This window comes from Centruroides sculpturatus, unplaced genomic scaffold, assembly GCF_000671375.1.
Source record: "Centruroides sculpturatus isolate CEXI.00-Female unplaced genomic scaffold, Cexi_2.0 scaffold363, whole genome shotgun sequence".
Classification (NCBI taxonomy): Eukaryota; Metazoa; Arthropoda; class Arachnida; order Scorpiones; family Buthidae; genus Centruroides; species Centruroides sculpturatus.
The window spans coordinates 602,075-618,408 of record NW_019384701.1 but is presented as its reverse complement, the minus strand read 5'-3'; the positions used below and the strand labels follow the sequence as shown (position 1 = coordinate 618,408).

At 28.3% G+C, this 16,334-nt stretch overlaps 1 protein-coding gene across 1 annotated transcript in view; it reads left to right on the top strand.

The window, feature by feature from the left end:
* Positions 1-6,236: 6,236 nt before the first annotated feature.
* Positions 6,237-16,334, top strand: part of LOC111627567 (exportin-5-like) — a 40,086-nt gene continuing 29,988 nt past the window's right edge. The window contains exons 1-4 of the mRNA XM_023371168.1: positions 6,237-6,441; positions 7,229-7,305; positions 9,313-9,415; positions 12,093-12,176. Coding sequence (XP_023226936.1) covers positions 6,259-6,441; positions 7,229-7,305; positions 9,313-9,415; positions 12,093-12,176 — 447 coding nt within the window. The 5' untranslated portion in view covers positions 6,237-6,258. The remainder of the gene's footprint in view (positions 6,442-7,228; positions 7,306-9,312; positions 9,416-12,092; positions 12,177-16,334) is intronic.

The window sequence follows — 16,334 nt, the reverse complement described above, 5'->3', positions numbered from 1 at the left end:
ACTGCAATGAAAAAGAGAGAAAAACAGATATGTAATGGTGTTTTATTTTAGTACAGTTTTAAAAATATAAATTGTGTAATTCCAAGAATTATTTACATGTTTAAGTAATAATGACCATATAAACAATTTTGGGTCAATTTAAATTTGTATTTATAAATTAGAGGTTCAGACTATGTACGAAAAATTATTTAATTTTTGAGTCTATCAATTAATCCTTTTCACACCTTAGAAGTACACCTTTTACATTGGTTTGAAGACATCACTTCATTAAAAACAAATAACAATAGGTAAATTTTACATTATTAAAAATGATCAGACGTCAGCCTTTCATTTTAGGTTCTGACACCTTAACATTAAAAAATTAAGTAAATCTTCTCATCCAACTATCAAGCTTTATACCATTTGTATCAGGTTCAAGCCCTCTAGTGGTGGATACGAGTTATCTTTGATTTGCATGTAGTTACAATTTCACGATGAACTCAGGATATTTTTCTTCTAATTATAAATTAGAGGTTCAGACTATGTACTGACACCACTAGAGGGCTTGAACCTGATACAAATGGTATAAAACTTGACAGTTGGATGAGAAGATTTACTTAATTTTTTAATGTTAAGGCGTCAGAATTTAAAATGAAAGGTTGGCGTCTGATCATTTTTAATAATGTAAAATTTACCTATTGTTATTTGTTTTTAATGAAGTGATGTCTTCAAATCAATGTAAAAGGTGTACTTCTAAGGTGTGAAAAGGATTAATTGATAGACTCAAAAATTAAATAATTTTTCGTACATAGTCTGAACCTCTAATTTATAAATACAAATTTAAATTGACCCAAAATTGTTTGTATGGTCATTATTACTTAAACATGTAAATAATTCTTGGAATTACACAATTTATATTTTTAAAACTGTACTAAAATAAAACACCATTACATATCTGTTTTTCTCTCTTTTTCATTGCAGTTCTGAGATCTCTAAAAACATTAAAATTTAAAAATATAGCTTTACTTTTTTAATTAAATCTGTTTATTGAGTTTAAAGTTTGTTTCACAGTAAAAATACTTAAGAATAAGATAAAATTTGTACTAAAGAACTATAAATATCATATAAAATTATTTTTGTAACCTATTATTAGAAAATTTTATGAATACTTGATGTTGCATTTAATCAACTAAACAATAAAATTTGTGTGTCCATTAGTATTGCTGCAGATACATCTTTAATTAGTGAGCAGAAATATACTTTTCTAAAAAAATTATGCCAAGTTCTTATTGCATTAGGAGGACAACTTTATGCTCTATTGGTAAATATATTTTTTTGACTATTATACAATATTTTTCTGTATTATCTTATATTAAATAAACAGAGCAATACAAATATACACATCTATTAACCTGATTTTTAGATTAATTTCAAACGATTACTGGATTAAATCAGGCTATAATAATGCTATTTAATAATTAAATGTCATAATTTGGTCTAGAGTTAGGCATTATATGCTATCTCCCAATAAATTTGATAGCTATAATTATTGAATTTATCAAGAGACTATGCATAATGTTTGCCTTTAAGCCAAAGAACAATAATGCAAATAAAGAATATTAAAATTAAAATTTTTTTTGTTAGAAAAGCATATGTCCTACACTGTTTACAAGGAAAGAAAAGTGTATATTCTTTCAGAAGTCATTATGATTCATGTTTATGTTTAAATGATTGTTTTATTCACTTAAACTTAGAAGATCAACACAATAACAAGCAACAGGTTGTTGGAATCTAACATTTTTGGCTATTTACAGGCCATCATCAGGATGTGCAAACATTCAAAAATAGAAAAATGTTCCAATGTAATATTCAAATTACAAAATTCAAAATAGTTAATATAAATAAACATTATAAATATGTAGAAACAAATATAAAACAGTATAAAACATTATCACTATCAAGTTAATAACATAATTAAAACTTCAGCACTGAAACATTCTACAGTTTTAATTACATTAGATATCTTTTAATCTGTGGTTTGTTATATTGTTGTTTTTAATTTTTATCATTATGATTCTTTTAAGAATAAAAGAAAAAAACACCCAGTTTTCTATTGTTTTAAGCTTTAGTGTAATAAAACAAATTTAAAATAATAGAAAATAAAAATTCTGTTTCAGTCTTAAAAAGTGGCTATTTTTAAATATCACATTGGCTGAAATATAAGTCAACTTCCAATTTAGGAATCCTTAATATTTGAAAAAAAATTAGGACCAGAATATAAATTGACCTTTTATTATTAATTCTATTTGCATACAAAAAAATTAGCAATTTGCATTAAAAAATAATTTGGAAAGTTATAAAAACAATACTTCATCACTTTTATCTTTATCAGAACTTTCACTTGATATCATTCCTATTTTTTTTTATTAATTTGATTCCCATTTACAGTAAAACTTTGCTAAGTTGGACACTTGTGACGAAGATCCAAAATATTTAAGTTAGTGGGTGTCCAGGTTAGAGAGGTGAGCTTTTCTGCAGACCATGTACACATTAGGGTTTCTCAAATGGGATCCCGATTGTTCTTTTAACCCGGGAAATCATGCAAATTTCTTAAAATTTCACTTTTTTTATTATTTTGTGTTAAGGTTGAGGAAATTTTGTAAATAGAAAGTATAATTAACTCATAAAATGTCAGAATACATTTGTATTTATTAATTTTAAACCTACTTATTAGATTTTTTTAATTTTTACTCGTTATGGCATGTCACAAATGGTCATTAATCAATATGTAGCTTATTTGTGGCAGGACTCTCAAAATTCTTTACCTGTAATATCTGGAATAATTGTGCTTATGCTGTCTTAATTTTTAACCATGCCTAGTAGCTTCAATAACTGTGTAACGCCAAGTTGTGCAAATTGGGCAAGGATACAAACGAGTACGAAGTCTGCAAGTATGAAGTTTTTCTTCATAACCTGATTATTAAAGATAAACGAACTGCCAAATTATTGGGCTATGATGTTTCTATTAAAGCAGTCAAGGTAGACAAATCAAGAATACTAGAAAACAAAAGAAGTACTACAATCGCGAAAATGAACTAGAAATCTTTCAGGATACAGATGAAAAACACATATTATTTATCTTCTCTTAAATGCATTAAACATGATTCCACTCACATCAATTGAATCGGAAAGGGCATTCTCAGTAGCAAGACTTTTCATTACTAAAATAAGAATTAGATTGAGTGATTGGAGTATTGACCATCTTTGCTTTTTAAAATCTTATAAAAATTTACAATATTTTGTATTATANAAAAAAAAATTAATAAAATAAAAAATATATGGTAATAGGATGATGACTGTAATTAAATGCAGAATAGAAATCTTTTTCATACCTTATACAACAACAAGAATATAATAAATACTAAAATATTGATAACATTGTATTAATATATCTTTATTTTGAGGCTACTTAGCCATGTCCAAATGTGTATTAAAGCATGTTTTGATGAATTAGAAATAGATGTATTTATTTCTTATATTGGATGGTATATAAAGAAGAATTCTTTTGTCTTTATCCTTTACTTTTTATTTTATAAAGAAAATCTGTAGACAGTTTTTAAAATTGTGAATATTTTTCTAATTATTTAACAAATGTATTTGAAATAAACTATGTATATACTAAAAATTATATTAAGATTAGATTCTACATAAGTATTAGATTAGCAATACTAAAATTACTTTTTAGTATTGCTAATCTAATACTTAAGTAGAATTTATTTTAAATGATCTGTAGATTACAATTAACATTATCTTAATATTAAGGAATAATAATATACAGTTTAATCAAACTTATGAGTGGCACAAAATAATGTAATGTCACTTTATTAAGTTATTTTTTTTCAATTATATCATTATTTAGATCAGGTTGTTTAGATCAAACACAAAATAATCTTTGAACACAAAATAGAATAGATATTTAATCTATATAGCCCAGTGGTTCTCAAACTTTTTTGATTCATGGCATCCTTGCTAAATCCAGGTTTTCTCAAGGCATCCTATGTCAAATTCTAACAAGTAAAATTTGTGAAATAGCCAATAGTTTTTTAAGTTAAAGAGTTAGGACATTAAGTAAAAAATAAATAAAACATGTATTTAAGATAACAAAAAAATGTAATTGAACAAATTCAATTAATTATAATTAGTGGGAGGGATGATTCAGCTGATCATTGCACATTTTCTCAAATCTTGGAATCAAACTGGACACATCCATCCTCATTTCCTTCTCCACATTGATTTTCATGCAATGCTTAGTTTTTATCACAGCAATAAACTCAGCTTTGCACAAATAAGAAGTCACAAATAGAATTAATATTCTCTGAGCTTTGCCACTCTGTAAGGATATTCATCATTTACTGATATCCAAATTCAGTTAATTCCATGCTACAAAATTTTGTTTTCAATGTACAATGGGAAGACAACTCAATAAGATTCTCTTCTTCTGCAGCGCAGTAAATTCAGATAGAGAATTAGCATTAAATGGATGTTGAATTCATGCAAATTTATCGATATTATTTTGAAAATATTTTTCAAACCAGGTGGTGATATGCTGTGATAAATGTTCTTCAAAAATAGATTTCATACCTCGAGAGAAATCAATTCCATTGGAGGTCAAAAACTCTGTTGCAACAGGAGGAAACATTCTTTTCCTCTGTCTTCATCTATTTTTCTTTTCCATAGTTTGAATTTTTTTATAAAAGCCAAAATTTTCTCAATTGACTTTAAATGGTGCATGTTGCTTCCCTGCAGGGAGAGATTCAGAGCATTCAGCTGTTCAAAAATATCACATAAGTATGCTAGTTTTATCATAAAATCTTCATTTACAAAATTTTCGGGATAGTTGTGGTGGTCTTTAAGAAAAATATGAATTTCCTGTCACTGTTCAAATGCATGAGACAAAACATTACTTTGAGATCGCTCTCTTGTGATAATGTTTTGTACTTTCTTGAAGTGCTGTAGTACAACAAAGATGTGTGCTCAGATCCCATATCCTCAGTTTTTTTGAAAAATCTTGCTTTCAACAGCCGAATTTTTTATAAAGTTTACTACATTTACTACATATTCTAAGGCCTGGTTCAATGTAGGACTCAGATATTTTGATCCGAGTGCTTCCCTGTGAATAACGCAATCAGTCCACAGTCTATCGTGGTCTTTGCTTTGAAAAAGTGCTTGCAGTCTTCCATAACACCCGAACATAGAACGAGCATCATCAGTTCAGATATGAATGCATTTGGTCCACTCTAAATTATTTTCAGATATAAAAATATCAAGTTGTGAGCCTTAGCACCAGAGGTAATACTTTTACAAAAGAGAAAGTCTTCTGCAATGTTTTTACAATCTATAAACTGTACATAGCAAATCAAGTAAGCATCATTATTATTATCCATAGCTTCATCCACCACAACCCAAATTCCTTCCTTTTTATTCTTTCAATTAACTGGACAGTGGAGGTCCTTTGTTATGTGCTATATTCTGTGACTGATGGTATTATTGGACAAAAGCTGCATCCCAGCAGACTCATCAATCATAATGTTCACCATATCTACAGCAGCTGATAGAATGAGGCTTCTTACATTTTGCGATTCTGTGTGCAACCTTTATTACTGAGTTAATGATTTGCACTAGGTGTGCTAGATGTTGCGTTTTATTACATTGAATTGAAAGTGGAAGTAAAATTATAAAAATTTTATAACATTTCGTGATGACCATGTGGGGAAGCCACGGCTCCCTAGGGCATTGCTAAACACACTTTGGGAATCACTGATATAGCCTGATGATGTCTATTTGATACAGATGAAATCATTTGTTTTTATTAAAATATCTCATGGAAATGTTTTTGACCTGCTTAATTGTTTGATAATTGTAATTTAACATTATCAATATTATTTTTTTATTTTTGTTGATTAAAACAGTTTGCATTTAATAATAAATTAATTTGCCATTAATAATTTGGTCTTTTTAATAATTCTAAATAATCTTTATTTAGTCTTAGATATTCATGTGTTTTCTTGACTGCTTGCTTAGAGAAAATCTAAGATTGGAACTTAGCAGCCTATGATTAAATATAAATATTCCAATATTTATTGCATATACTGTGTAGTTAAATTGATAATTTTTATTTAATTCTTCAAAAAATTTTACTGTGTGATTATGACATGAAATTCTGTAAAGAAATTTAATATAATATCATATTAAACAATTCTTTATTTACATTTTTAGGCAATGGAGCATTGCAGATTGTCTAGTACAATTTTATTAACTCTTGCCGGATTTGTAGAATGGATTCCAATTTCACACATTATTGCCGGAGAAAGTCTTCTTTTGCCAGTATTGTGGAATATTTTAGAAGATGACGTCTTGCAGTTACATGCTGCAGAATGCTTATTATTAATTGCAGGTCGTAAGGTAGGAGAAACAATCTTCAATAGAATCAATGAGGTTTCTTGATATTAAAAGAATGTGTTGTCAAATATACTGTGTCTTAGAATTTAATTTAGAGTTTATTATTACAAATAAATTAAAAATATATAGTTATAAGCATAATAATGTAATATAGTTTGTCAAATTATAATTTACATTAATCCTAATGAAATAATAAGTACAGAATTTGAATTGCTGATATTAGATGTTGTAATGCTTTGAAAACTAATATTTAGTAAATTTTAGTTAATTTAATTACGATACATTTTTTGGGGCTTTCCCTGTATTTTGTAAAAGAAATAATATACACTAAAAAATTATTTTGGTATGTACTGCTTAATTAATAATAATGATGGCACATACCCATATGTAGATGTCCAAAAAGATTATAACAGAACTTAAAAATCTGTAGCCTGCCATAACTTTTCTATGATTAGATATGTTTAGATATGCAAATAAATACTTACATTGTGTTAAAGTTGTGCTGCATGTAGCCTATATGAGTAGTAGGCTAGACTGTAAAAGATATCTAAGTACACTCTATAGTGTTTACTTAACAACATATTTCTGGAGTATATCTTAATTATTAAGAAGCACATATGTTATTTGGTTATTATATTCAAATACATATAAGTGGTTAATTTATCTTGTTTTATTTTTTATAGCCTATAATTTAGAATGTACAAATAGATAAGATATATTCATATTATTTTATTTATTGAATATTTATAACTTTGTAAATAAATTTGACTATTTATCTTTTATCTTTAAGGGAAAAACAGAAGATAGGAAACCTCTTCTCACTCTGTTCAGTGAGCCAGCAATGTCTTCTATTTATTCAGCTGCAAGGTAAATATATAAACAATAAAATTATGATTGATTAAAATTAAATAAAATATATACTAAATATCAAATTTGAAGAATTGAGATTTAATAATTGACTTTTATTAATGTTGTTAATTATTTTTGTTAACATTTTAGTAAAAATTATTTCTATATAAACTTGTGACTAAATCATTTAAAATTTATTAATTTTACTACAATTTTTTTAAGCTTATTTTTTTCAAAGATATACTATCTCACAAAATTATAGATTTTGACATTTGGTACATTCCTGTATGCATCAAATACTGCCTCTATGAAACATGATATATACTAAAATGTATTGCAATATTCATCAATGTGTTTATTGGTGGAGCAACTGATTCATATCATAAAGTTATTTTGACAAAGTAAGTCTTCAAATGCCAATATAGCTGTTTCCTTCTGCCATCATTTTAGGTGACCAGATGTTCTGGTAAAAGCCTATTAACCTGTTCACTGGTGTACCATTTTGGCTGAGACTGATGCATACTGAAATGTACCCATTGTAAAATATTTTAGGAACTTATGATGTTTGGAGAAGAATAACTGTACATGTTAATGAAATATTACTTAATGTTGTTAAATTTAAGGAAATCATATTGTTAATATTAATCTGTGAAAAGTATTCATTATTTTTAATATTTTTAAAAGTATTTAAATAATAATAACCATACAAACAATTTTGGGTCAATTTAAATCATCAGAGTGGTTTTAAGTACAACTGATGTTGTGAAAACTTTTAGTATTGTGTAGGTGTCAGATCCTACAAGAAAAGGTTGGCATCAAGTGTATAAAGTGTGTGTTTTTTAATGTCATATTGTTGGTCATTTTTAATAAAGAATTCTTTTTATCTTCAAGTTGTTTACCGTCTGTCTCTTGCTGGAATTTGAAAAAGAATACAAATTTACAATTTCATGATGAACTCAGGATATTTTTCTTCTAATTATAAATTAGAGGTTCAGACTATGTACGAAAAATTATTTAATTTTTGAGTCTATCAATTAATCCTTTTCACACACCATAGAAGTACACCTTTTACATTGGTTTGAAGACATCACTTCATTAAAAACAAATAACAATAGGTAAATTTTACATTATTAAAAATGATCAGACGTCAGCCTTTCATTTTAGGTTCTGACACCTTAACATTAAAAAATTAAGTAAATCTTCTCATCCAACTATCAAGCTTTATACCATTTGTATCAGGTTCAAGCCCTCTAGTGGTGGATACGAGTTATCTTTGATTTGCATGTAGTTACAATTTCACGATGAACTCAGGATATTTTTCTTCTAATTATAAATTAGAGGTTCAGACTATGTACTGACACCACTAGAGGGCTTGAACCTGATACAAATGGTATAAAACTTGACAGTTGGATGAGAAGATTTACTTAATTTTTTAATGTTAAGGCGTCAGAATTTAAAATGAAAGGTTGGCGTCTGATCATTTTTAATAATGTAAAATTTACCTATTGTTATTTGTTTTTAATGAAGTGATGTCTTCAAATCAATGTAAAAGGTGTACTTCTAAGGTGTGAAAAGGATTAATTGATAGACTCAAAAATTAAATAATTTTTCGTACATAGTCTGAACCTCTAATTTATAAATACAAATTTAAATTGACCCAAAATTGTTTGTATGGTCATTATTACTTAAACATGTAAATAATTCTTGGAATTACACAATTTATATTTTTAAAACTGTACTAAAATAAAACACCATTACATATCTGTTTTTCTCTCTTTTTCATTGCAGTTCTGAGATCTCTAAAAACATTAAAATTTAAAAATATAGCTTTACTTTTTTAATTAAATCTGTTTATTGAGTTTAAAGTTTGTTTCACAGTAAAAATACTTAAGAATAAAATAAAATTTGTACTAAAGAACTATAAATATCATATAAAATTATTTTTGTAACCTATTATTAGAAAATTTTATGAATACTTGATGTTGCATTTAATCAACTAAACAATAAAATTTGTGTGTCCATTAGTATTGCTGCAGATACATCTTTAATTAGTGAGCAGAAATATACTTTTCTAAAAAAATTATGCCAAGTTCTTATTGCATTAGGAGGACAACTTTATGCTCTATTGGTAAATATATTTTTTTGACTATTATACAATATTTTTCTGTATTATCTTATATTAAATAAACAGAGCAATACAAATATACACATCTATTAACCTGATTTTTAGATTAATTTCAAACGATTACTGGATTAAATCAGGCTATAATAATGCTATTTAATAATTAAATGTCATAATTTGGTCTAGAGTTAGGCATTATATGCTATCTCCCAATAAATTTGATAGCTATAATTATTGAATTTATCAAGAGACTATGCATAATGTTTGCCTTTAAGCCAAAGAACAATAATGCAAATAAAGAATATTAAAATTAAAATTTTTTTTGTTAGAAAAGCATATGTCCTACACTGTTTACAAGGAAAGAAAAGTGTATATTCTTTCAGAAGTCATTATGATTCATGTTTATGTTTAAATGATTGTTTTATTCACTTAAACTTAGAAGATCAACACAATAACAAGCAACAGGTTGTTGGAATCTAACATTTTTGGCTATTTACAGGCCATCATCAGGATGTGCAAACATTCAAAAATAGAAAAATGTTCCAATGTAATATTCAAATTACAAAATTCAAAATAGTTAATATAAATAAACATTATAAATATGTAGAAACAAATATAAAACAGTATAAAACATTATCACTATCAAGTTAATAACATAATTAAAACTTCAGCACTGAAACATTCTACAGTTTTAATTACATTAGATATCTTTTAATCTGTGGTTTGTTATATTGTTGTTTTTAATTTTTATCATTATGATTCTTTTAAGAATAAAAGAAAAAAACACCCAGTTTTCTATTGTTTTAAGCTTTAGTGTAATAAAACAAATTTAAAATAATAGAAAATAAAAATTCTGTTTCAGTCTTAAAAAGTGGCTATTTTTAAATATCACATTGGCTGAAATATAAGTCAACTTCCAATTTAGGAATCCTTAATATTTGAAAAAAAATTAGGACCAGAATATAAATTGACCTTTTATTATTAATTCTATTTGCATACAAAAAAATTAGCAATTTGCATTAAAAAATAATTTGGAAAGTTATAAAAACAATACTTCATCACTTTTATCTTTATCAGAACTTTCACTTGATATCATTCCTATTTTTTTTTATTAATTTGATTCCCATTTACAGTAAAACTTTGCTAAGTTGGACACTTGTGACGAAGATCCAAAATATTTAAGTTAGTGGGTGTCCAGGTTAGAGAGGTGAGCTTTTCTGCAGACCATGTACACATTAGGGTTTCTCAAATGGGATCCCGATTGTTCTTTTAACCCGGGAAATCATGCAAATTTCTTAAAATTTCACTTTTTTTATTATTTTGTGTTAAGGTTGAGGAAATTTTGTAAATAGAAAGTATAATTAACTCATAAAATGTCAGAATACATTTGTATTTATTAATTTTAAACCTACTTATTAGATTTTTTTAATTTTTACTCGTTATGGCATGTCACAAATGGTCATTAATCAATATGTAGCTTATTTGTGGCAGGACTCTCAAAATTCTTTACCTGTAATATCTGGAATAATTGTGCTTATGCTGTCTTAATTTTTAACCATGCCTAGTAGCTTCAATAACTGTGTAACGCCAAGTTGTGCAAATTGGGCAAGGATACAAACGAGTACGAAGTCTGCAAGTATGAAGTTTTTCTTCATAACCTGATTATTAAAGATAAACGAACTGCCAAATTATTGGGCTATGATGTTTCTATTAAAGCAGTCAAGGTAGACAAATCAAGAATACTAGAAAACAAAAGAAGTACTACAATCGCGAAAATGAACTAGAAATCTTTCAGGATACAGATGAAAAACACATATTATTTATCTTCTCTTAAATGCATTAAACATGATTCCACTCACATCAATTGAATCGGAAAGGGCATTCTCAGTAGCAAGACTTTTCATTACTAAAATAAGAATTAGATTGAGTGATTGGAGTATTGACCATCTTTGCTTTTTAAAATCTTATAAAAATTTACAATATTTTGTATTATATTTTATTTAAAAAACGAAAATTACTTTCTAAAGTTTGTTTTTTTTAAATTTTTAACGCAAAGCATTTTGTTTTTGTTGTTGTATGCAGTTTCCAGCAAACTTTAATAAATTTTTTCTATTTGTGAAAATTTCTACATAATTGAAAGGTTTTAATATATATCTTACACAGCATTATCAATATGATTTTGGAGGTTACAGAACATATTAAATTACATTAAAAATGAAAAATAATTATATCATTTGATTTCATGATATTTTGTATATCTTAAGAATAATTAATTTTGTCCTGGGATCTTGGGAAATAGTTCACTTTTATCCCATAATCCTGGGACAAGCAAAAGACCGGGAAATGAGAAACCCTAGTACGCATCTACACACATACCACATTTTCTGCACTTATGTTTTGCTAAGTATAATGAAACAAGTATCAGTTTTTAATATCACAAAATTTAATGACTGAAAATTCATGTTAATATAATACTGTACAGTACATATGTGTTACATAGTTCAATAAAGTATTAATATCATTAAACCAGCTTGTAAGGTATGAGTTGTAATATCTTGTCTACACATATTTGATCTTTTAATAAAATGTACTTTACTTTATAAATATTACTGTTAATTTATAAATTTGAAAACTATTTTCTATGTATCATAATACATTGATTTTTAAATTGAAATTTTTTCAGGGTGTAGATTCTGAAATAACTGTTCCTGTCACATTTCCTATTTATTTAAATACAGTGTTAGCATTTACAAAGCACCCGAGCCAGGTAGGTGCAAAATTCTGAAGAGAAGTAAATTTTAATTATTATTTTATTATATTTTAATTGTCAAACAATAACTTTTTAAAAACACAGAAAAAATATTTAAAAAATGAATTAAGAAGTTTATTATACAGTCAAATCTTAACTGAGGCAGAGCAGTAGTGAAACCTCTTTTATCTGGCTTATGGAATTGTGCTCATTGTCAAAATCTGTTTGTTTGATTTTTATTAAACTTTGCAATTTCCCATTAATTTCAATGAAGAATTCAAAAATGTAATAAAAAATGGTTCCATGACTTTGTTTTTGAGATATAAGGTTGTTGCATGAGCACGCACAACAAAACGGTACTGCACATATGTTCCATGGTTGCTAGCACATCTTTTACAGGCGTATAGAATTAATTTATTTTCTCAAAATTTAATGAGCCAATTTTGATAAAACTTTCCATTTTCCACTAATTGTGGTGAGGAATCCAAAAATGTAATGAGGGATGAGGGTATTACATTTTTGGATTCCTCACCACAATTAATGGAAAATGGAAAGTTCATTTAAGTTGGATTCATTTAAAATAAAAAAGTAGTAGTCCATAATTTCATTTTTGATGTACAGAGGTGTTAAAGTGACAATATCTGTGTTCCCTGACCTGACTGAGGACTCCTAATGGTCAAAAATAAAAACAGCATTACATGTGTCTAACAGAAAATAGGTACAAAAAATGAACAAAATGCAAGAACAAAGCACTCACCAATGATGGCTTTGTTCTTGTGTTTTGTTCATTTTCTATGCCTATTTTCCATTAGATGCATGCAGTGCTGTTTTTATCATCTCTCCATACTCAGCAAATCAAGGATTGTCTCTCCTGTTGTGGGCAGGTATAAAGATTTCCTCTCCTGTGAATGGCTGGTACAAGAATAGCCTGTTTTGAGGTGACAAATGCAAAGTTCACTTGTCCACATTTACACTGATGATTCCAAGATGGGTGACGAAGTGGATGCTGCTTAGGCCACAAGCTTCACAATGCTTGCTTCCATCTAGGTACACACTGCTTAATAGCACTTTAGCTATTTATATGAGCTTAATTCACATTAGGCATAGGAAGGACAAAAGACACTACTTACACTATCGCACTTATTCTGACAGTATTGTGAAGTCTGAAGTGATTGTGAAGTCTGATAGCTGCTTAAAACTTGTCCATCTCATACATCACATTTTCAGACATTTAGACAACAACATTAGAATAGATTTTCTATGGGTCCCAGGTCATGCAGGGTTCTCGGCAATGAGACCACTGACCGTCTTGCCAAACAAGCTGCAAAGTCTTTACTCACTAGTACTTTCAGTTACATTCCTACCTTGTACATCAAGAAGCAAATCTTCATTCTCTGGCAAGACAGCTGGGACCATGACATCACTGGTAGTCTCACCTACACTTTCATCTTCAAGATTGATACTACTGCGATTCTTTGCCACTTTTACCCTAGTTACATCCTCACTCAGCTACTTACAGGACATGACAACTTTAAACAATACTTGCATAGATTTAACCTTGGCGACAATCCACAATGTGATTGTGGTATTCAGGAGGATCAAACACCACTTTACTTAGTTTTTTGCTGCAATAGGTACAATCACATTAGGGATAGTTTAATGAGAGCTGCTATTCTGAAGGGTATAACTGGCCTTGCAATCCACACCAACTCATTCACACATGTACAATGTTCCATCATCTACTCACATTTATATCCCTTAGTGTGGCTCTTGAGAGCACTCACTCCAGGGGTATGGATGGCAATTAGCTTTTCCTTGCTTTGTTTCAACTGTCGGTATATAGCTGCCTTTTAACTTTGCATTTTAATTCTTATTTTCAGTCTTCTTTTTCAGTCTAAATTCGGTTAGTCCTAGTTGTAAATTAGATTAGGGACACTTAGCTTGATTTCCGGTTAGGTTAAATTAGATTAGGGTTTGTTGGCTTTAGTCGTCTGGTTAAGGTTTGTCCTAGGTATGGCATTTAAAAAAAAATAAATAAAAAAAATAAAAATTTGAGGTCTTGCTCGTTTGTCTCTGTTTGTCCGTTTGTCTTGTCTAGTTTGCCATTGTGTTCGCGCTGTCTGTCTAGCTGTTAAGTAGTATTAAGATTTGTGATCGTGTTGAGTTTTATTAGTATTAAGTAGTTATAAGTCTTCCTACTAACAGTCACTTGGCACTAACTTCTACATTTAACTGCTTGTGGTGGCACTAAATCATTGGTGTTTGCTACACTTAGGTTTTCTTTTAGATCTTTAATTAAAATGCCTCAATATCCTTTTCTTACTAAAATATAAATTTTTGTCTACAAGTAGGTATCTTCTAATATCAGGACTTATTATACTGGCTTTACAGCTAATGCTACAGTGTTTCACAGAAAACAATTTTTTTATTTTATTTAATATACCTGGACACATAATTTTGTGTTTCGGACACATTTGTCCCTCCTCAGCAGGTATTTTTGTAGTATATTTTACATAAATTAAAAAACAATAAAATAAATTTTAAAATTACATTTAAAATTTACTGACAAACTTATTTATTTATATACATTAATAAAATTCTTACAATTTTCAGATTTTCTTTCATTTTTAACTCTACTGGACATTCAATTTTAACCAACAAAAACAATATTACTGTGAACTTAAGCCTGTATTAAACAAATTATTATATTAACATTATATCAGTTTTTTACATTTATTTACTATTTTTTACAACTTACATCTGTTTCTGTTCAATTTGACTAACACCTCTTTTCCTCTTTTGATTGTTCTTTTTATCTTTCAAACACGCCTATTTATATACATTTTAAATATAATATATTTAAAATGTATATAAATAAAATAAGACAACGAACTAGTAAAATCAAAACACAGGAAAAAGAAGAAAAGGAAATAATAAAAATGTTTATGTTAAATGATTTAGGCAGAATTTATGTTAAAGAATTTAGGCAGAAAGTACTTGTTCCTTTTAATTTATATGCTTCTCAATGCAAATATACTTTTAACTCATTACTACATTGATTCTGAATTTTAATGTTTATAGATTTTATTAGACAAAATCTGCAAAATAACCTGATGTTTTTTAATGCGACAGTGTAAGAACGCCGATTGGGGGGAGATTTTTTTTCCCTACCATCGGGATGGTCTACGGTCTACGCGTATGTGGGTGGCGGTTTTTAAAGGTAGCAAATACAAGTGTTTTACAAAGGTAAACCGTTTATTCCAAACGATAATGCTTACATAAAGTCTCTCGTTGGCAAGGTCCTGTGTTGTTGGAAATTTTTGACGTCGGTGCTGGTCTTGCGTCGTCGGGATTTTCGGCGACAATCTGGTCCAGCGTCATAGGGGCCCATGGACAGTGTTGAGCAAAAAGTTCGAAGTCTCGAAAGTCGGTGCACAAAAGACGAAAGGATGCACAAAAAAAAACCGGAGATACACGAACACAAAAGAAGTCTAGTGAAAGTCTTAGTGGAAGCTTAGTGGAAGTCCTGTTGTCCTTGGAATTGGTGCTTTTATGACTTTTTTGGGATCGGCTTTTTGCTAATTGGATAGACCTTACATCATCGTTTTCTAATTGGTCTTCCACCTGTCTCCAGGTGTAAATGGAGCTTTGTAAGGTTCGCGAGAAAGGTCGGCTGGAGATGGTTTATCCGACACCATCATTTTCGACTCTGATCGTGTTTAATTGTTGACTATGACACCTACGCTCATTTTGATATTTTTTTCTAGTTTCGTTTTGCTTTCTACACTGCGTCTTAACTTTAATATTTTAAATTTTCTTCTTTTATCTAAAATTTTGTTTTTCCCATTATTCTTTATGAGCGCTGACATCAAAGTCTGGTATCGCCAATTCAATACTTATATAATTTGCTTTCTTGACGATTTAACTTAACAAGTTTTTTTGTATCTTTCTTTTTGGGGGGCTATTTCCGGGACCTCACAACAGTCTCCAATAATAAAGATATGATTCAAAAATTACTTTAGAAAAAAATATATTTTAAGTTTTAGGTTGAAAACCAGGATTGATTTTTAGAGATTTCTCATGGAATTGCTTTGAATATTCTTCTGAAGCTTATTGATCTGTAGAAGTAATTCAAAAATGATTAATATTTTTTTCAGTTAATTATCAAGTTAATAA